Source organism: Stenella coeruleoalba (assembly GCF_951394435.1).
Source record: "Stenella coeruleoalba genome assembly, chromosome: 9".
Classification (NCBI taxonomy): Eukaryota; Metazoa; Chordata; class Mammalia; order Artiodactyla; family Delphinidae; genus Stenella; species Stenella coeruleoalba.
In genome coordinates this window covers 20373377-20396231 of record NC_137155.1, presented here as the reverse complement: position 1 = coordinate 20396231, position 22855 = coordinate 20373377, and the positions used below count along the sequence as shown (strand labels likewise).

The following is a 22855-nucleotide window of genomic DNA, read 5'->3' as shown; positions in this document are numbered from 1 at the left end:
TGGCACAGCCAGAATAAATAAATATATATATTTTTAAAATAACATTAAGAGGAAAGTATGTTTTTATTTTCATCATAACAGAGTACAAATGAAAATATTGTTCCAAGACTTAACCTTTTCTCACCTATAAAAGGTGAGATAAATACTTTTGGCTTTGTGGGCCATAAAGTCTCTGTCTACTTTATGTTGCTGTTGTGATAGGCAAATATATAAATTAATGGGTGTGGTTGTACTCCAATAAAACTTCACTCATAAAACAGGCAATGAGCTAGACTGACCCATGGACAGTGTGCTGCTATCTGATCTAAGTGGTTACACACAGCAACATGCTACTGAGCTCCAGCCTGCCCATTCCCCACTGTTCACCAACACTTTACCCTCCTTCTCATCCCCAAACCAAGAGAGCTCCTGATACTGTCCTGTCTCAGTCTCAAACACTCTGATTGCCAAGTATAGTCAAGTCACGTACTATGGTTATTTTCACTTCCTTGCTTTCTACTTATAAATTTGATTTTTTGTTTGCAACAGTGATAATGAATCCTGAGTTGTCTGAAACAACCACATGCCATACAAATTACTTTCCATTTTGAAAGAAAAATTTTGCTTCTTCAGCATGGATTAATTCCATCATTGACAAATCAAACCAGCTGTTACGAGTCAAATCAAGCCTCTTATCAAGAGGACTTTTAAAAATTACCTTTTAGTGCAACTGAAAAACCAACCCAAAAAGTCAATTCATCTTTTCCAAATTATAAACTATTTCTTACTTTTCTCTATTCATTATTATAAGCTGTTTACTATTTCTGATCCCCGACTGTTAAAAAATTTTAAGTTGTTTTGTTGTTGACTATTAATCACTGTATGTGGTCACTTGAACTGTGACATTCATTACAATTATCTTATTACATTTAAATTTACAAATGTTCAACACAACCATGCTGCACAGAACTAGGTTTCCTGGACTGTCTAGGGACTTAATATTGTAGAATACTTTCTGAACTGGTGAAGGGGTAGTGGTCCCTCACTGGAGTACAATATGGTTATGTATTGGTTTTTATTCATTCCAAACAATATGAAATGCAGTAGCATTTTTAAATTTTTTAAATTTAATCCACAAACAGTTAATTCTAACCAGGACTTTAGAGTATTGACTATACTTTAAATCCAGGCCATTTAACTAGGAGTTACAGTTAACATTACAAAAATCACACTGTATTTATAAAGGAGACTGTGTAAAACAGCCTGAGTCCTTTTCTGCATAAACCTAGAAAGCACTAAATTTCTGGTAGCATCAGAGGAATTCATAAGTCCTAAGTACAAATAAGTCATAAAATTAAGGACTTCTTGAATTCACCAATGACGAGTAAAATCATAGAAATTATATTTCATTTAACCATGGAAAACAAAGTCAAAAACAAGCAATTATGAGATGGGTAATGTAATGGTTAATTTTATGTGTCAACCTGGCTGGGCCATGGTGTGCTCAGATACTTGGTCATACGTTATTCTCGGTGTTCCTGTGAGGGAGTTTTGGGGTGAGATTAACATTTAAATCCGTGGACTTTGAGTAGTGCAGACTGCTCTCTCTAAGGTGGCTGGCCCTCATCCAATCAGTTAAGGCTTGAATAGAAAAAAAGGACCAGCCTCCTCCAAGTCAGAGGATTCTCCAGGAGACTGCTTTCATGTGTAACATTAGCTCTTCTTGGTTCTACAGCAGACCGTCTTTGGACTGGAGCTGAACATCAGTTTGCCTGGGTCTCAGCCTGCCCACCTTCGGATTAGAACTATTGTATCAGCTCTCGGTCTCCAGGCTGCTGCTCTTCAGCGTGAAACTGAAGCATCAGCTCCTCGTGGGTCTCCAGCTTGCCCACCCTCCCCCTGCAGATTTTGTACTTGCCAGCCTCCATAATCATGTGAGTCAATTCCTTATGATAAACCTCTTTCTCTCTATATATAAACATCCTACTGCTTCTGTGTTTCTTGAAAACCATGACTAATATAGGGAAGTTATTTAATTTTCATGTATGTTTAATCATCGTATTTTGAGTTGAGTAAATAAGACAGTATATTTCTTTCAAGTGATTAAAATAGACACCTTCATGTGTAACCTAAAGCAAATTGTTGGTTCTATTCTAAAGCTTATATTTTACTTCTTTTTTGTTGTTCCTTCACTGTTTTTGTTTTTTAATTCATTTTCTCAGATTTGTGTTGTTAGTTTTAGAACTTGAATTTAATTCACTTCCACAGCTCATCAAATAGGTATATATTTTAAGTTTCATATCAAGTTTTCTGCCATAAAAGATCAACCTCTACTTTCAGGATGGAAGTTCTCAAACCCATCTTTGTACATAATTATAACAATTCTGGGGAGAATAACATAGATATGAAAGATTAACATAATAAACTATACTTCCGTCATCAAGGATCTTTCTTATTTGTTGAATTTGAAACTAATACTTTATATACCACTTTTCAAATAGATCACTCAAAGCAGTTATTCGTTTATTCTTAGATACATAACACTTATGATCAACTTATATACAAAAAATAACACAGAATTAACAAAATAAGGTACAAGGAAATTATACGTTTATGAAAAGTCATTCTCAAAGCTTCTTAGTTTAAAAGCAGTATAAAAACAAACATTATTATTAATGTTTATTAAGTGTAGATTTACATTAAAACATTGAAGGCTTGGCTTATATAAAACCAGGTTCATACCATATTATAATTTAATTATCAGTCGAACATACTCATTACCTGATTAAATAATGTATATAAAAATAGGTACTTACACAAGAAATTTTAAATGGTGCAAATGTTATAGGGTCTTCTCCATACAAAGGCCAATAGCGCTCACATTTTTTCTGTTTTCCAAAAAAAAGTTAGTAAATAATTGATCATTTGTTTTACTTGAACTTTAACAAGTATTTTGCGTTCAGGTTGTTCTTCCTTCCCAGAAAACAGAAAAACTGCCATCAATAGGCAAGGAGCTAGGAGCTCTCAGACTTACCCAACTAACCATAAAGGTGGGCTACCATGACCTCTCCAAGATTAGTCATAAGAACCTTATTAACATAAGTGTATAAACTGTTCATTGCTACCGGCTTGGTATATAGAGTAGATTCCAAAGATCCTCCTCTAGAAAAAGAAAAATTACTTAAAAAAAAAGTGCCTGGCACAAGGAGGTCCATTCAGTACAAAAGTTGCCAGGCAAGTTTTAATGCTTGTAAAATGACAATCTCTATAATAACTGGCTGAATTCTTGTTAAGTGTAAAATCTGTGGCATCGTGGAAAGAGCACTCCACTTGGTATCCGAAGAATTTTGCAAGTAGCAATTTTACTGTTTGGTTGACCTTTAGTTCCTTTACCTGTAAAAATGGGAATAATAATCCTTATCTTATATGATTGCTTCAAGTACTAAATAAGAGTTTATTTCAAATGTTCCACTGGTGGAACGCTATAAAAGAATAATGTATTATTTAAACTATCCACTTTTGAGATTCTAGGAAGTGTAATTGAACAGTTTCCCCTTTTACTTTCCCATTTTAAACAAGTATAGAAATAGTAGAATATTCAATTTTCATTGGTTTCTAATATCAAGTCCCATCATTTTAGAAACTTAGGTAAGTGAATGAAAGCCTAACTTTACAGAGGATCCAGTGATTCTGATGCAAGAAATGATGCAATTTTACCAAGACCCAATAAAATGAAACCCTTTAAGTGACAATTTAGCTTAAAATAAACCTTTGGCATGGGAAATACATCAGTTCTTACTAAATTCTCATAGTTCCATATATAGTAGGTGGAATTGGTACCTATAGGCTAGAATTAACTGTAAACTGACAATACTGCTCTCAGGGCAACAAAGTAGAACTGCCTAGTATGTCACTTTAGCTTAGAGTAAATACTATTAATATTTTAGAAGCCTTAAAGCCACAAACTTCATTTCCCAGTAGAAGTTTATAGAAAATGATAAAATTAAATTATATTGACGGGTTTTTTTTCTTGTTGTTTTGCCTAGTAAAGTTTTAACATCTTGAAACAGAAAACAAATTTATAGAAGATTAACTTAGTAAGAATGAAAGCTTGTGACTAACATGCCCCTCATTCAGACGAGCAATAACTGAGTAATGATTATATTGGTATTTATATTTCAGGTATGAACTAATTACAATTGATACCAAAAATAATGTGTTAAACATCATATATACATAATCTATAATAATTTATCATTCGTTTCAGAGATGAGGAAGCTGAAGCTCAGAGGGGACAGTTCAATGTACCATGCTCCAAATGCTAGTAAAGTGTAGGTCTGTTTGATTTTATTACCTGTGCTCTTTCCATTAGGTCACATTCTAAGTCAAAGTCAAGGTTATCAAACAAATTCATAGCCCTAACTGACAAAACAACAAAACTGACTAACAAAACACTATGAATCAAAAAAACATTAGCTTCAAAAATTTCTGCATGCAATACAACTTAATTTTTCAAGTATTATTACTGATATACAGTGTGAGCCTATTAATAGAATGAAGAGAAACAAAGCCTAAATCTTAAAAGTAATGGTAAAAAAATTAGGAAGGTGAAATTTAAGTTTCCTAACACCACTGATTAATAGTAATGGTACTGAGGTACATACTGACGATACTTAAACAGATAATTACTTAACAGTTTGTACTGTAATTACAATTACTTAATTACTTTCTCAGTTTGTTTATTTTCTAATCTTAGACTGTTCATTTTCTGTCCAATATTGCTAATACTTCCACTATTTGTAAATGATATGGTTGAGCGGAATGACAAAAATTACTAGTAAAAATAAAGTTTTCCAATGATTTATACATCATAACATCTCACATAACTGAAAGATGTATTATCTTGCTTTATGCAACATATCTTTTACTGAAATTTCTCATAATAAGTTTTACAACTTAAAAATGACTTTTTACTTTAACTAATGAACTACCTTTGTATAAGGAGACTTCAAATCATCACATAATTTGTTTGATTTGTTTCTCACATTTATAGAAGCCCACACTTAAAAATGAAGACTTAAGAATTGATGCTGCAGGAGATCACAACGGTTTTGAAACTAATTTCACGTGGACAGAGTTTTTACCAATGTTAAAAATTTCAGATTAAGGAATTTTCTTCTCTTTGGAGATAACATTACAAAAATGTAGTGGTATTGGCAGACAGAAATCAGAATATTCAAATTGTAAATTGATGAAAATTAATCAGAATTACTGAATTCATTTTTATTGCTCAATTTTATTCAATCCATAAAAAGTGTTCTACTTACACCACCATTAAATATTTGAAGACTACTAAGTAACAGTACAAAATCTATTAAATGTATTTATAAAATGTAAAAGTTTATGTGCTTGGGGATTATTTGGCTCCTTTTGATGAAATAAAAGCAACTGCAGAACACAAAAAAAGAAAAGAAGTAACTATTTTAAAAACTAGGGCTAAGAGTATAATAAAAGACCAGGAATATATATCCCTAGAAATGAAGTAATAAAAAGAATACTCCACAATTATTTTAAGTGTTAATAGTTATACATACCCTTCCCATCTCAAATTCACGACAGGCCATTACAATGATCTAAAAAGAAGTGGGGGTGGGATGAGATAAAGAATATATCAGTTATAAAGAATATATCAGTTAAAACACAATTTTGTTTTTTCAATAAAATATACATTTCAAGAATTATTTTTTATTCTGAGCAAAAGTATGCCTGGCCTGTCAGAAAAAAAAAAGTAGGTTGAGTTAAAGAAATGATCAAAATCATTCCTTCGAAGTAAAGGGCTAACTAACTAAATATCAACAAATTAAATTGGCTTCAAATAACATGATGTATTTGATTTGAATTAAATTTTTTGAAGCTTATAGACTTATTTCTATCTTTTGACATAATATTAAAATAGCGCATTCAGGATATTTACCCAATAAAATAGCAATACTTTACATACATTTAATAAAATTATCAAGGTTGAAGGTATTTAACTGTCTTTGATCATAAAGGTTATTACATTTGCTTACCCATCCCAACATTTTATAATGTAATATTTCAAACATACAGCAAAGTTGAAATAATTTTACAGTAAACTCTGTATAGGCACCATCTATTCTCTACCATTAACATTTCATAATAATTGTTTTTATCACATAGCTCTCCCTCCACTCATCTATCAGTCTATCTTATTTGGTAGTTGTCTTACTAGTATTGACATAGGACAAGATTCAAAGTATTATCACACCCTATTCTTGAAATATTTCGACAAGTTTGTCAAAATTTAATGAGAAATCCTAGCCATCAGTTGCTGTCTTTTTAATAAACATTAGCTATAATTAACATATCATTATGGCTCAAAAGTCATGTCATTACATGTAATACTTACTACAACATTGTACTCCCATATCATCCTCCAAAAATCTATTACTGTATTTGCTAAAGGTCCTTGGGTTGCCACATATGCTTTTGGCCCATAAACACCCTAAAAAGGTTAAAAGCAAATTTCATATTTATTATGATTAACAAAAATATTTCCTTACCTAAATTTTAAGTTTTCAAATTTTATTAGTAATACTGCTGTTTTCGCCTAAACCATTCCCAAGTAATTTTTCTTTAATAGTACATAAAAGCATGGCGAAATATATTTCACTTCAGCTTCTGATGAAATGTTACTACTTTTGAGTAATTATTAGACATGGTGCACAGAATTCATAATTAAACCTCCTTGTGCTAATTTTAAAATTATTAGTTACCTAGGAATTAAAAACAAAAGCCTTAGTACCTAGGCAACAAAGCTAACTCTAGCAGAAACATAAAAGCATGCATCAATTCTAAAAGATAATACTGGAATAGCTAACTTCTTTCTTACCTAGATTCTTCCATAACTACCTTTAGTTAATTATTCAACTTAAAGTTTTTTAAGCACCTGCTATGTATACTCTAATAGTAAACCCAAGAAATATCAAACAAAATAGTGGACTAAAATACTAAACCAGCACATAATTGAATCATACAGTGAGTCAGTGTTATTAAGTGCAATTAAAACCTAGAACTTTTAACAGATGTCCTTATTAAAGAACATAAACATCAATAATATCTGAAAGAACGAACTACCTACGTGTTAATTTTTGTTTAACCTATTCGTTTTGGGTTTTGCCATAACTGTAGTAAAATTGACTTTTTAGTAAAAACAGTTTTTATTTGAAACCATGACTGTTCAATGTTGACATAGATATTAATTTTACCATATAACTCTTACCACCTTAATATTTTTCTCAACAAAATATTATATTAAGATACGTACAGGGGCTTCCCTGGTGGCACAGTGGTTAAGAATCCGCCTGCCAGTGCAGGGGACACGGGTTCGAGCCCTGGTCCGGGAAGATCCCACATGCCGTGGAACAACTAAGCCAGTGTGCCACAACTATTGAGCCTGCGCTCTAGAGCCTGCGAGCCACAACTACTGAACCTGCATGCCACAACTACTGAAGCCCGAGTGCCTAGAGCCCAGGCTCCACAACAAGAGAAGCCACCATAATGAGAAGCGCATGCATCGCAATGAAGAGTAGCCCCCACTCGCCACAACTAGAGAAAGCCCACACAGCAATGAAGACCCAACACAGCCAAAACTAAATAAAGTAAATAATTTTTTTAATTAAAAAAAAAAAGAACCTTAAAAAAATGTATAAATACCATATATAAAATAACTGAAATTATACTGCCATATAACTAGAAAGATTGAAAAGCACAGAATAACTAACAGAACAAAACTGTCTTTTATTTACTCAAGTAGCAGTTTGAATCTCTCTCTCTCTGCTGATAAATATGTTAAAAACTTGACTGCTTTTGATCAGAGTATCCAAAAAAGGTTATCTATAAAGACTATATTTAATCTTGCATTTCAGCTGTCACTTGAAACTTAGTGACAATTGCCAAAAGTTTTTAATCTAAGTTTATATTCTGTAATTTTAAATCAGTATTACCCAGTAATTCCAGCCCTGGTAATTTATTCTAAGAAATTATTCAAAAGAATAACAATGTTCAGGGCTTCCCTGGTGGTACAGTGGTTAAGAATCCACCTGCCTAATGCAGGGGACACAGGTTCGAGCCCTGGTCCAGGAAGATCCCACATGCCATGGAGCAACTAAGCCCATGTACCACAACTACTGAGCCTGCGCTCTAGAGCCCACACACCACAACTACTGAGCCTGCGCTCTAGAACCCGCACACCACAACTACTGAGCCTGCGTGCCCACAGCCCGTGCTCCACAACAAGAGAAGCACCGCAATGAGAAGCCCACACACTGCAACGCAGAGTAGCCGCAACTAGAGAAAACTCGTGGGCAACAATGAAGACCCAACACAGCCAAAAATAAATAGATTAAATAAATAAATTAAAAAAAGAAAAACAATGTTCACTACAATAATACCATCAAGAAAAACTGGAAACAACCTATATGGTTCAACAACAGAAATGACCATGTACATTTGTGTACCTAAACTCAAGGGGACAAACAAGAAGATTTAGCAATCAGCAAGGTGTTTATAAGTCTTCAATGTAAAAGAAGAAACAAAAATAGAAAAACTTTATCTCCACTGTCATAAAACCAAGCAAAAACTCTTTATGAATGAGGAAGCTAGAAAGAAAGCCCATAAAAATATGTCATGGCTGTGCTTTTAATTTTACTTCTTTTACTGTTGGTATCACGTTAGGCAATTTTAAAATTTTTAATAAAATTAGTATGTAGGAAGACATTAAATATGGCAGAGTTGATACTTAAAGTTAATACATACCTTAATAAAATTTGCATTGATATAGTCTGAATCTTGAGAAGGAGTCTTTAAAGTCAACTTAACTCGGCTGTGATCAACTACAAGAAAAAATAAAGGATTTCATAAATTATGTCCCATTGGCAAACAGGGTTTTTTTCTAACAAACCATAAATAAGATTAAATAAATAACTAAAATTATTTATTTTAAAAAACAATGAATGGGACTTCCCATGGGCAACGAAGCCCATGCGCCACAACTACTGAGCCTACACTCTAGAGCCCGCAAGCCACAACTACTGAGCCCATGCGCCACAACTACTGAAGCTCATGCGCCTAGAGCCTGTGCTCCACAACAAGAGAAGCCTCAGCAATGAGAAGCCAGTGCACTGCAACGAAGAGGAGCCCTGGCTCGCCACAACTAGAGAAAGCCTGAGCGCAGCAACAAAGATCCAACACAGCCAAAAATAAATTAATTAATTAAAAAAAAAAAAAAAAAACAATGAATGAAAATTGACTCTAGGTACCAGCAGGCTAATTTCTAACATCATATTGACAGGAAGTCTAATTGTAAAGCTGTGTTTTTAAGTTGGAATCAGAATAAATCTCAGGCGCTCTTTTAAAATACAAATTCCTGGGCACCGTCCTAGATTTACTATACAAGAGTCTGAGGTTTAAGTGTCTACAGTTTTTAACAAGCATACCAGGTGATGAACACTAACCATTTATACACAAATACATCTGCCAAAGTTCTTGTAAGGAAATCTAACTTTCATATTTTACAAGAAATTAGGAAAATTAAGTAAACTGTGACAAATAAATGAACTAAGATGATGTATGAAAAGTGCTCAATACTGCACTTCACCAATGATACTTATTATTAGGTAATGTCCACTTACGGTAAATAAAATCTTTACAAGAAGGTCTCAAAATATAAATTTTATTGATTTTATAAAATTATGTAGTTTTATTTTTAAAATAAAGGTAATATCAATATGATTTTTAAAAATTAGATCTTAAAGAAAGATAGAAGATGAGACTTCCCTGGTGGTCCAGTGGTTAAGAATCCATGCTCCCAATGCAGGGGGCCCAGGTTTGATCCCTGGTCAGGGAACTAGATCCCACATGCCACAACTAAGAGCCCGCATGCCGCAACTAAAGATCCTGTGCGCTGCAACTACGACCTGGCGCAGCCAAATAAATAAATAAATAATATTTTTTAAAAAAAAGATACAAGATGAAAAGTGAACTGCCCCTGTCCTTGAATCCCAGGGCTCTCTCTTTTCCAAAAAAGACACTATTAAAGTTCCTTTTTCATTCCAAAATTCTTATGCATATACCTATATACTTTGAAAAAGCAGACAAATACAATCATACTAAACATGTTGTTCTGAACCTTGTTATTTTTCAGTTAGCAATATATTCTAGAACTCTTCCCAGAGCAAAAACAGATCACCTTACTCGTTTTTAATGTTATATGGACGTTTCATTACTTATTTAACGAGCTACACTACTGATGGGCCATTTTTTCTTACTAGACACACTACTACAATGAACACTGCAGTACTTGTATCTCTTACCGGCAGTACCAGAGGGTAATAAGTTCCTAACAAAGGAATTGCTACTTGCCTTCTAAAAGGTATATACCAACTTATGCAAGTGTTATTAGTAAGAGTAACTAATTGGGTGTTATCATATATTTTAATAGTTGACAATCTAAAAAATAAGACATCAGACTTGCATTTCTTGAATTATGCAAATGGTTGCATATTTTCATATAGTTGTTTGTATTTCTTTTACCAAAGTTGCTTGTTTATACCCTTTGAACATTATCCCCATGTGTCTATGTTTTCCTACTGATTTATATGAAATCTTTGTAAAGAGAGAAAAATCAACCCTTGGTCATAGATAGTGCAGATAGATTTTTTAAAACTTTTCATTTAGAACTAATTTTAGATTTACAGAAAAATTGCAAAAATAGTATAGAGAAATCTCATACATCCCTCACTCATCTTCCCTTAATGTTAACATCTTACTTACATAACCATAGCACAGTTATCAAAATGAGAAAACTAACATTGTTACAATACTATTAATTAAACAACAGACTGTATACAAATTTTACCAGTTAAAAAAAAGTATCTTTTTTCTTTCCAGGATCCCACAATACACTTTGTTATTATTTCTCCTAAGTCTCTTGCAATCTATAAAAGTTCCTATGACTGATATTTTTCTTATGATTGGAATGAGGTTATGCATTTTGTCCAGACAGCAGAGAACAATCATGTGTCCTCAGTGAGAAGACACACCAAGGGGTTCATGATGTCAGTATGTCATATTACTTGTGAGGTTAACCTTGGTCTTGGTTAATTTGGTGTCAGCTGGTGTCTCCACTGTGAAGTTACTATCTTTCCCTTTGTAGTAAATAAATATTTGGGTACATACTTTGATCCTATGAAACCCTAAAGTAGTAGGATTATCTAAGATTCACGGTCTCCAGATTAGAAAGGGCCATAACATGTAATATGCCACTATCATTTTGGTCCTTTCTAGTCCAGGGACAATGACTATTAAAGGCAATTAAAATACAAAAAAACATACAGAAATGGTAACAGATACAAATAAACTTCTTAGCAAACTTTTTAAAAGGAAAACTAATGAATAACTAATTTATATGCCAATGACCCGAATTTTATACATTAGTACAAAGGCCCAGTTCTGCTGATTTCATTTATTTATTTTTGGTGAAATTTTCTTTGGAAAGTTGTAGGAAGAGATATATAAGAAAGACATAGTAGCTTCTAATTAAAATTATGTATCTCCTTACCATGTTTCCAGGAAAGAGAATGTTTACATGTTTATCAATGCTTTGTTTCTTATTTCATTCCATCCTACATGTCTTTTTTAAAAGCCATTTGGGATAAGGAATATACATATAAAAAATCCTATGCTTTGGGTAAATGACAATAGAATAATTCAGTAGTTAGGACAATGACAGTTAAGTAACTATATGAAGCTTCCTCTCAACCATGTTTGCCAGTAATGATGGGTCCCACCTAACTGCCCTTATTCATGTGGCATGTTAGCCTCTATTCAAAGTATCTCAAAGCCAGAGACTTTGTACAATAGTTGGTTTACCACTGGATCCTTAGTAAATGTTTTGGGGATTGTGAATCCAAATGACAACAGTGGCTCCCAAATGATAGTCAAGACTTGTGCCAAGCTGCTTGCTACATGCAAGCTGGGAATTTTTTTAAATTTTTCTGTGATGGAAAATTTTATGCATATACAAAAATATGATAGTATAATGAATCCCCATCTATCCAGTACCCAACTTCAATAATTATCAGTATTTTGCCAATCTTATTTCACCTATGGCTAATCATACAGCAGCTGGGGACTGGAAAAAGCAAACTAAAATGCAAGATTTCCGAGTCGCATATTCTGCAGTAAGTTTGATTCAGTCAGTTCAAGATGGGGCACAGAAATGGCTTTTTTTAAAAATGAAATAATGCCCTTTGCATGCAGCAACATGGATGGACCTAGAAATTCTCATACGAAGTAAAGTAAGTCAGAAAGAGAAAGACAAATACCATATGATATCACTTATATGTGGAATCTAAAATATGATACAAATGAACATATCTGTGAAACAGAAACAGACTCAAAGACATAGGTAACAGACTTGTGGTTGCCAAGGGGGAGGGTGGCAGGGGGAGAGAAGGATTGGGAGTTTGGGATTAGCAGATGCCAACTATTACACATAGGATGGATAAACAAGGTCCTACTGTATAGAACAGGAAACTGTATTCAATATCCTGTGATAAGCCATAATGGAAAGGAATATGAAAAAGAATATATAAGTATAACTGAATGACTTTGCTGTACAGCAAAAATTAACACAACATTGTAAATCAACTATGCTTCAATAAAAATTTTTTAAAAAGAAATGGCTTTTTTTAAAACTCTAAAGCACAGGCAAATTTTGTAGTCACTACTTCATACTACAGAATCATAGTATATATATATATTTTTTATAATTTTTAAAATTTTTATTTATTTTTTATTTATTAGGCTGCACTGGGTCTTTGTTGCGGCACAGGCTTAATTGTGGTATGTGGGATCTTAGTTCCCCGACCTATTTATTTATTTAGGCTGCACTGGGTCTTTGTTGCCGCGGGCTTGGTTGTGGTATGTGGGATCTTACTTCCCCAACCAGGGTTCCCAGCGATTGAACCTGGGCCCCCGGCATTGGGAGCACGGAGTCTTAACCACTGGACTGCGAGGGAAGTCCCAATCATAGTACATTATTGAGAATTTAAAAATCAATATTATGCTGTGTATAACACATAATGCATATTTTAATATTCTTCATTGGTGCTGTTATTAAGCATAAACATGAATTGAAATAATTTAAAGAATATTAAAGAAATGAAAACAATCATTCCTCTCCATGGTTTTGCAGAATGCCTCTACAATCTCCCAAGAGCACAATTCCAAATAGATAAAACCAATATTCGCTACACAAGAGGCTCTTTAAAGTAGCAACATTTTTTTCTTGAACAAACATCAACACCTACTGCAACAACAAAAATATATATTGTCACCTCCAAGGAAACACACACCTATTGATAAATCCTAGGTCTGAGAAATAAAAGGATCTCCATAATTAATATTGGGATAGGCAGAACACCCTGATCCATCACTTCTAAAAGCTAGCCAACTCAGTTTTAGCCCTTTTCAAGAGACAAAAGCACAGGTCATCCTTGACACAAGAGTATCTAGAAATTTCTTAATTATAGGACTAGCCTCAGTGTTCTACCATAAAATAAACCAAATCTCCAAGATGGCTTGAGAAAAAACTAAGTGATCTCTGAATAGTGATGAAATTGCTTTGAATGGATCAAAAGCAATGGATCAAAAGCAATGGATCAAAAGCATGCATCCCACAACTAAGAGTTCGCATGTCACAATTAAGGAGCCAGTGAGCTGCAACTAAGGAGCCCGCAAGCCACAACTAAGGAGTCTGCGAGCCATAACTAAGACCAAATAGACCCAGGGCAACCAAATAAAATTAATTAATTAATTAATTTCAAAAAATAATTTAAGAAAATAAACATAAGCTTCCATAGACCCAGAAATTCCATTCCTAAGTATCTACCCAAGAAAAATAAAACCATATGTCCATACAAAGATTTACCTAGAAATGTTCATAGCAGCATTATTTATAATGTTCCTCAACTACTGAATGGATAAACAAAATGTGATAGCCATACAATGGAATACTAGTGAACAATAAAAAGGAATGGACTACGTACTAATATATTATACAATATGGATGAATCTCAAAAACGTGCTAAGTGAAAAAAGCCAGACACAAAAGACTACATATTGTATGATTACATTTACATGAGATTTCCAGGAAAGGAAAATCTAGAGATGGAAAGCAGATTAGTGGTTGCCTGGGGCTGAAGATTACAAACTGGCATAAGTGACCTTTTTGGTGTGATGGAAATATTCTAAAACTGTATTGTGTTGATGACTGTACAACTCTATAAACTTTTTTTAAAGATTGCTTTCCATTTATAGTTATTACAAAATATTGGCTATATTCCCCATGTTGTATAATACATCCTTGAGCATATCGTACACCAATAGTTTATCCTTCCCACCCCTGCCCCCATATTGCCACTCCCACTCCCCGTAGCCACTAGTTTGTTCACTATATCTGTGAGCCTGCTTCTTTTCTGTTAGATTCACTAGTTTGTTGTATTTTTTTAATTCCACATATAAGTGATATCATACAGTATTTGTCTTTGTCTGACTTATTTCACTTAGCATAACGCCCTCCAAGTCCATCCATGTCGCTGCAAATGGCAAAATTTCCTTCTTTTTCATAGTTCAGTAGTATTCCACTATATCTATATCTATATTTAAAATACCTCTTTATCCATTCATCTGTTGATGGACACTTAGGTTGCTTCCATATCTTGGCAATTATAAATAACGCTGCTATGAATATCGGGGTGCTTGTATCTCTTCAAATTAGTGTTTTTGTTTTTTGCACAGAGAGGATGAGTCCAAAGTCATAGATAGCAAGTGACAGAACCAGGATATGAACTTCCAGAGTCAGAACTCTTCACCATTATGCTATGCTGCCACTTTGTAAAAATTTTGCTACTACCAGCCACTCACAGATCCCACAGCTGAGAGTAAAGCTGAACAAAAATAGAAAGATGAAGGATTAAATTTATGCAAAGAAGACAGTAAGGGCTTCCCTGGTGGCGCAGTGGTTACGGGTTCGTGTCCCGGTCCGGGAGGATCCCACATGCCGTGAAGCGGCTGGGCCCGTGAGCCATGGCCGCTGAGCCTGCGCTCCGCAGCGGGAGAGGCCACAGTAGTGAGAGGCCCGCGTACCAAAAAAAAAAAAAAAAAGAAGACAGTAAGAAAGAAAGGGAAGGAGACAAGAAAGAGAGAGAGGAGGCAATTTGAAAAAGGGATATTAAGGAAGAAGAAAATTTCAAATATAGGGACTGGTCAATGACATCAAAATAGTTAACAGAAAAGAATAAGCACTAAAAAAAGACTACCAAATATGGCAATTAAAGTCATTGGGAAATTTATCAAGGACATTTTAGAAGAACAAGCTTTAGGAATGAATGACATTTTGTCAATTGTACCTCAGTAAAGCTAGGGAAAAAAGGATGAATGGAGCGTTGAGGGAATGGTGTCATGGAATCTATATATTTCAAAATACTTGAAGGAAAAGAGAAAGACTACTGTAGCTTTAACAGATAGCAGGTATGATATAAATTTTTACTTTATAAAATGGGGACCCTTATGTATGCATGCTTTTAGAGGTAAAGGTATTTTGCTAGAAACCTATGCTATTTAAGAATATAATTATGTTAACGTTATTAGAATATGATGCTATCAGTCTTAGGCATGCCCTCAGAGATACCCTCAGAGATCATATTTAGACTACTGAGAACAGCAGACACACAGGCATGAATCATCTTATGGTTCATTTTTAATGCATAATTAATCAATTAAGGTTCTTATTGTTAATAGACAATAGGTAAGAATTAATATTTTTAGCATTTTACAAAATGTATTCAATTATACTTATTGAATTATGTCTGTATTATTTTATTTTAACAAAATAACTTCTTTGAACAGGGAGTCCACAAAAGGTATTTTTACTTGGATTTTTCAGAATTTAAAAGTGAGTATCAGTAATTGTGATGCTTAAAGAAAAACTAAACAATAAAACAACTACAACAACAAAACTATTATCAGAAGGAAAGGCAAGCACAATCACAAATTATTATCATTTATTTATTTAGAATAAAGCTAGTTTAGGCTATAAAACTGCTAATTAGCATTTCTATTTGTTCCTTTAATGGCATTTCAAACTTACATGGCAGTATGTCCTTATATCTGTTCTTTTTAACATTTTCTTCTTTTTCTCCAGTGGCTGTAGGATAAATCTTTTCTGTTCTATACTTGGTTGACAATCTTCTTAGTCGCTTAAAATCAAAAAAAGAAAATTCAAGTTCAGAAAAACATCAGTATTTCAAAATTTTAATGAAAATTGTAACAATAGCTCTTCATTGAATTTTGTTAACCTTGATTCCTCCCAACTCATTTTCTTGTTTTTGTAGTTTCACAATATCTCCCTACCCCTTTATAATTAACCCTAAGATTATTTCATTTTTAGCATAAGTGTAAACATAAGATTAATACTCCAAACAGTAGTAAAAAACAAAAAGGGGGGGGAACACTAGAATAAAAGTAATTTTATTTAAATAAATCATTAATACACTGAATCAGAATATTTAACTCAGGGTCTCAAAAAGCAAATTTGAAAATCATGCCTAAAAGATTATGTACAAGTTTCTTTATTTCTTCTCTCAATAAACCTTGAGCACCCATGATGTGCAAGCGTCCTTCCAAGGCATAAGCTAATAATTACTTGTAAGACACTGCAAAACAAAGTTCTTTGATATTGAATTGGAAATGTCTAACAAAGACCAATTCTGCTTATTCACTGCATTACAGAAGTGGTTTGTGAGTTAGTGACAAATTCTTACCACATATGGCAGTAGGGATGTTCTTTGGGCTGGAATATTTCTGCATGTCAGTAATACACTTCCTGCTTTCAGAAGCACTGAAAGTCAGCATTGTGAATTGTTTAAATTCACTACTCAACTACATTGCTGAAATTTAATTTCAAAGGAGCCTGCTTTCTTCCAGGCTTAAAGACATATTGAAGGCATTCTAGTTTAACTATTCCACAAAATTATTAAATACAAATGAAAAAGAAATCTGGTAATGTTTAACTTTTTCACCATTTTATTTTTGTTCCTCATGATGCTAATAATTAAGCAACTAAGAATGTTATGTCTATATTTTTAAAAAATCAGATAGAACTTTAATTCAAGATCCTTAACTTATTCTTGTATTGACATACTTTAACATATAACACTTGAAATAATCTTAAAATAGACCCTTACACATAGAATAGTAAGCTTTCTGTTTTTCTCTGAAAAACTACTGAACTTTATCGTCACAATCTTAGAGATCTAAAGCAGGAATATTCATTTTTAAGATAAAAAGACTTAACTAGAATCTTGTTCTGCACTGGCACAATGCCAAAGCAAAATTCTCCACATTTATGATGTTATTTCCTGTAGTAATAAATTTCTCAAAGTATGTAGGTGTACTGGGGGTAAAAATTGTATTTAAAAAGTAAATGTGCTGTTCGTGAGGGTGTGGGAAAACCAGACCTTTGATGCAATACTGGTAGAAAAGAACATTAGCACAACCCCTAAGGAGGGTAATTTGTCAACTACAAATACACATAACCCTTTAACCTAGGAACTGCACTTCTACAAATTTGTTCTCTAGGTAAATGGCACACACTCATGAAATGATGTACACACAAAGTTATTTATTGCAGAATTGTTTATAACAGCAAAAGACTGCAAAAACTGGAAAAGACTATTAATAGAGGACTGGCTAAAAAGATGTTTCATTTATACAATCAAATATGACATACGCTGAAAACAAATGAGGAAGCTCTTGATATACTGTGATATGGAAAGATCTCAAAAGTATATATTAAGTGTAAAAAAGCTGAGAACACAATAGTGTATATATAACTATTGGTGTTAAAAAGAAAAAATACATTTGTATGTGCTTGTACATGTGCATAAAACATCTCCAAAACTATTAACAAAAGTTGCTGTCTATGGGGAAGAGAATGAGTTGCTGTAGGAAATGGATGGGAAGGAAACATTAATATACGTCCTTTCATACTTTTTGGATTACATGAATGCATTACCTATTCAAAATTAAAATGTTAAAAAAAGTAAAAGAAAAGATTATTCATAATTTCATTATTCCACATTAACAAAGATCCTCCCAGTTATTAACATATATATCTCACATATTTAATCAGAATTTTTGCGTTTTCTCTGCTCAAAGATTTTCATTTTTAAATATAGTACCTTAATGTATTACAAAATATTCTATGTGAATGTGACTAACAGAAGGATATCAATCCAAACAGTTGCAGAAACACAGGGGGAAAGGGATATAACTTAGGTAACTGTCACTGAAAAAAAAAAACACACACACACATATAAAAAAACTACAAAGCAAAGGGAAGAGGGGATGAATTTAATTATAAAATGTAAATGCACTTCTGGAATACCTGCTGCAATCGCTCCAAGCATTTCTTCTTTTACAAGATAAATTATGTTATTGAGAAATGTGCAAAGCAAAGTTTTTATAGAAAATGACTTCTCATTTCTCATATAATGAAACTTAAGAACACTTCTGTGTACAAATAAATATCTAATTTGAGTTTGAATTTTTATACATTCAGTTTTCTTTAACACTAGCACAGCATGGAATGCCTTCTACTGTCAGGTTCCAATGAAGAATGTTCTATTAAAATAAGTCTACATAAGTGGTGTACTTAGAAATTTTCATACCCCTTAGAGATACTAATCTTTGATGTAGTATAAATAAAACAACGGTGGCCTATTAAACATAAAAACTGTTTCATACTTTTTAAAAAATTGGCATCAAAAAAATTCTACCCAACTGTATTAAAAAGATATCCTCAAATAGGAACTTATTTCCTAACAAAAAGATCAGCTTTATAGTTAGTTGCTTGAATGAAAATTCTTGATCTGACATTCTCTGGCTATAAGACACTGAATTAATTTAACCTGTGTCTCATCGTCTGTGATCTGAGGATAATACCTACTACTCTCACCAAAAAGCCTGGCATGAAAAAATGGGCTCAAATGTTAACAATTACTATTGAGTAATTACTGAAACTCTTTAAATGTTATTTGCTACTACAGATTTCTTTCTTTCTTTAAATAAAACCTTTCTTAGATCAGAGATCAAAAGGAGTCACATATTCAAGGCCAATTTGTTTGCTTGGGAGTGTTGAGTATTTTAAAGCATGCTTCATTCATATTGTCAAATTTGCGCATGCTTCAGAATCACCTAGAGGGCTTGTTAAAAGAAGGATTGCAGAGCCCCACCCTCAGAGTTTCTGATTCGGCAGGTCTGGGATGCAGCCTGGGAATTTGTATTTAATGAGTTTCCAGGTGATGCTGTGGCTGCTGTCTGGAGTCTGTGCGTAAGAACCACAGGTATAAGGTATGTTCAAGAGGAAGGAGTATGGTGATCGACTGCATGGGGGAATGGATGTTGATTTTCAACAATTCTTAGATTCCTCTGGATCTTATGTACAGATTGGCAGCATTGACAATTTCTGAAAAGTGATTAGGGATTTTTCTTGGGAGGAGGAGCACAGATTAGGGATGAAGAAGGAAAAATGTAATTATCAAGTAGCAAAAACAAAGGGATGGGGAGGAAATCACTGTTCAGCAGCAAGTGGGAGCAAAAAAACCACACCACCTATAAACAAAAGTACTTAAATGAAAGAATTAAAAGGTTTTGAGGGAATTCCCTGGAGGTCCAGTGGTTAGGACTCGGCACTTTCACTGCCAGGACCTCAGGTTCGATCCCTGGTCGGGGAACTAAGATCCCACAAGCCACGCACGGCATGGCCAAAAAAACCCCCAAAGTTTTGAGATTAAATTCTAGATAAACTGGGAGGTACAGCAAACCAAAACTCCTTCCTAAATCTCTTAAAACATCAGAATAATGCAACAATGTACAGATCTGGTAGCCCTTGACACCAGCAGTATGTAATTGGTAAACAAAACAAAACACCATAAAAAGATGCTTTCGAGATTCGACTTTTAAAAATTATCATGATAATCATCTTTCTGTGTCTTTGTGTATGCTCTTTCTTTGCTTCTTAGTGGTCATTCCACTCACATACCTCCAAATCTTATACATCTTTTAAGTCCTAGCTCCTTGAGAGTTTCTTACTCCCCTCATGCAACAATAATCTTTCCCTTCTGAGTTCTTTTTAGACTGTATATGTACTCTTGAAACACCATTTCCTTCTCTTTATGATAAATATATAAAGAGAATACATCTTATTTCCTCTACTAAACTCTATGAGTACAAGATTACTGTCAGATTAAAATGTGTAATGCCCTGCATCCCTGGAGAATATTTAATGCTTATATGTTAAATAAATTAATCTTAGAATAAGATTTGAATGCTGGCCTAAACGAAAGAAGACGGTTTTGTTCTTTAAATACCATACCAAATTTAATGTCCCAATAGTACTTGGGAGGAGACATAGCACCACCAAAGTTCATTTAACTATATGAAATGGAAAGTACCTACACATTTCATTTCATTTTAACTTCTGACCACCATTTCCATTGTCTGTAGTGAAGTTGTCAATATGAAATTGAGAAACATGCCATAATATACTAAGGAACATTATTCGTAACTACAGTGCTACGTGACAGTTTGTATGAGAACAGCACTGAACTAAACACTAATAAAATCATTTATTAAGCTACACATAATTACACTAAAGCAAGAAAATATTTTGAATCGTTTACTGTCCTAACTGGCAAAAATACAGCTAAATGGTATATTTACCTCAACTTATAGGTACTATTGACACCCCTTATCATGTGTGGTGCTTTCTTTTTTTAACTAAGCAAACAAACAAAAAACCTTTAAGAAAGACATTTTCAACTACCCTTAAAAGTCTTGAGAAAGTCACATAATAAACTCATATAATTCCATTCTTATCTCAGTTTCTATTCTAAAAAGCAAGCCTGATTATTTTAATTTGTCCCATGCTTAAAAAGCCTCCAATGGGTCTATGACCTCCTAGATAAGTTACCAAATCCTTTCATTTTAACATATTTTGAAAGCTGCCTGTCTGATTTCCCAGCTTCTTCTTTTTATAACACTCTCTTACTCAGAGTATGACGCTTCAGCCATATAGATTTACCACCACCAGCAGAAGCACCCTTCCACCCCTCATCATCACAGTTCTACAATTTTTCCTCTTGCTGGTGAGTTAATAGGAGGACTCTGGCTAGAGTGTTATTTCCTTTCTGAAGGCTTTCTTTCTTTTTTTTTTAAATAAATTTATCTATTTTGGGGTCTTTGTTGCGGTGCGCGGGCTTCTCATTGCGGTGCGAAGCACGGGCTCTAGGCACACGGGCTTTAGTAGTTGTGGCGCACGGGCTTAGCTGCTCTGAGGCATGTGGGATCTTCCCGGACCAGGGCTCGAACCCGTGTCCCCTGCATTGGCAGGCAGATTCTTAACGACTGTGCCACCAGGGAAGCCCCTAAGTCTTTCTTGAACACTCCCTTCCTCATTGCTCCCAGTTCCCAGCACTTAGTAGTCAATAATATTATTTTATTACCACTTCTGAAAAGTATTTACAGTCTAATGTGTCACCCATTAGACTATAAAACTGAAAGAAGAGACTGGACTATCTTATTGTACTTTATAGCTAGTGCAATGCAAATCACATTAAAATGGGTGATTTCAAGAATTGTTTAATTAGCCTTCTCAGATAAGTCAGAGATGTCTCTAATACATTAGAATTTGTGATGCAAACAAAAATGGAGTTTAATATTCACTGTTTTAAAGTTCCAAACAAATTAGTTTCTCTTTATTTCTTAAAAACACAGAAGTTTTATTCCCCAATCCTAAATCAATAACTGATTCTCAGAGGCCCCTAAAGTCACATGCAATATGACTATCCTCTTTAAGGTATCCAGTTGTGTGTCAAGATTTGGTTCTTTAAAACGGTAGAACAGTTCCCTTGTTTATCTAAGGACCAAAGCTAGTGACAATGTGTTTGTGACACTTGTTGAATCTCTCCAGTCAAAGAGCGAACTGTCTACTCAATTGTCCACTGGGTGTCTCACAGGCATCACAACCATGTCCAAAGAGCACCACCATTCAATAGCTGCTCAAGCCTCAAAGCTGGGAATAATCATGATTCCTACCTCCGCCTCCCCTCACCCCCAACATCCAGTCAATCCATCAGCAAGCTGTGTTAGCTCCACCGCTAAAACTTATCTAATTCTCTTCATACTCACCAAACAGACTTAGAATTCAGAATAAATGTAGACAGAAACAGGTGTTAAATTTACTTGTTGGCTGGATTTTCAATCAGGACAATTAAGAAAACAGACAGAAAAGTAGTAGAGCTAAAGTAAAATTAAGCTAACTCAAATTCTTTCTGTATAAGATGGCCTATAAATAAATACTGGAGCTCAAGCCTTCTCTACTCTGTTACTAGGCCACACACTGCTGCCCCAAATTCCTGAATGCCATTAACACTTAAAAAACAGCTTCATAAGACACTAATTTTAGTAAATATGCATACACTATACAAATCCAAGCATTACCTTAAAGTGAAATAAAATGGAATTACTTCAAGCTTTAGAGTTACACTGTAGCAAAATATATGAGTACCTATATAGTACTGCTTTTGCCATTGCTCTGAAATATTTCTGAGGCAAATACTGGAAAATCCATCTGAATTTTAAAAGGCAGGGCGTTTGGCACATAGTTGGCACACAGTAATAACTGTTAAATGAAAAAATTCATCTGGTTTTATGCCTGAAATGTTAATGC

At 33.9% G+C, this 22855-nt stretch overlaps 1 protein-coding gene and 1 long non-coding RNA gene across 5 annotated transcripts in view; one reads left to right on the top strand and one right to left on the bottom strand.

Moving 5' to 3' along the window:
- LOC307192027 overlaps positions 1-2411 on the top strand; it is an 88285-nt gene extending 85874 nt beyond the window's left edge. For both annotated transcript variants that reach the window (XR_013829919.1, XR_013829920.1), the window contains one exon: positions 1715-2411. This is a non-coding gene — a long non-coding RNA (uncharacterized lncRNA). The remainder of the gene's footprint in view (positions 1-1714) is intronic.
- Positions 1-22855, bottom strand: part of PTPN12 (protein tyrosine phosphatase non-receptor type 12) — an 86458-nt gene that overhangs the window by 38521 nt on the left and 25082 nt on the right. For all 3 annotated transcript variants that reach the window (XM_079932433.1, XM_079932434.1, XM_079932435.1), the window contains exons 2-6: positions 16214-16322; positions 8818-8894; positions 6410-6505; positions 5574-5612; positions 2796-2867 (exon numbers count right to left, since the gene is read on the bottom strand). In XM_079932433.1, the coding sequence (XP_079788559.1) occupies positions 2796-2867; positions 5574-5612; positions 6410-6505; positions 8818-8894; positions 16214-16322 (393 nt within the window). The remainder of the gene's footprint in view (positions 1-2795; positions 2868-5573; positions 5613-6409; positions 6506-8817; positions 8895-16213; positions 16323-22855) is intronic.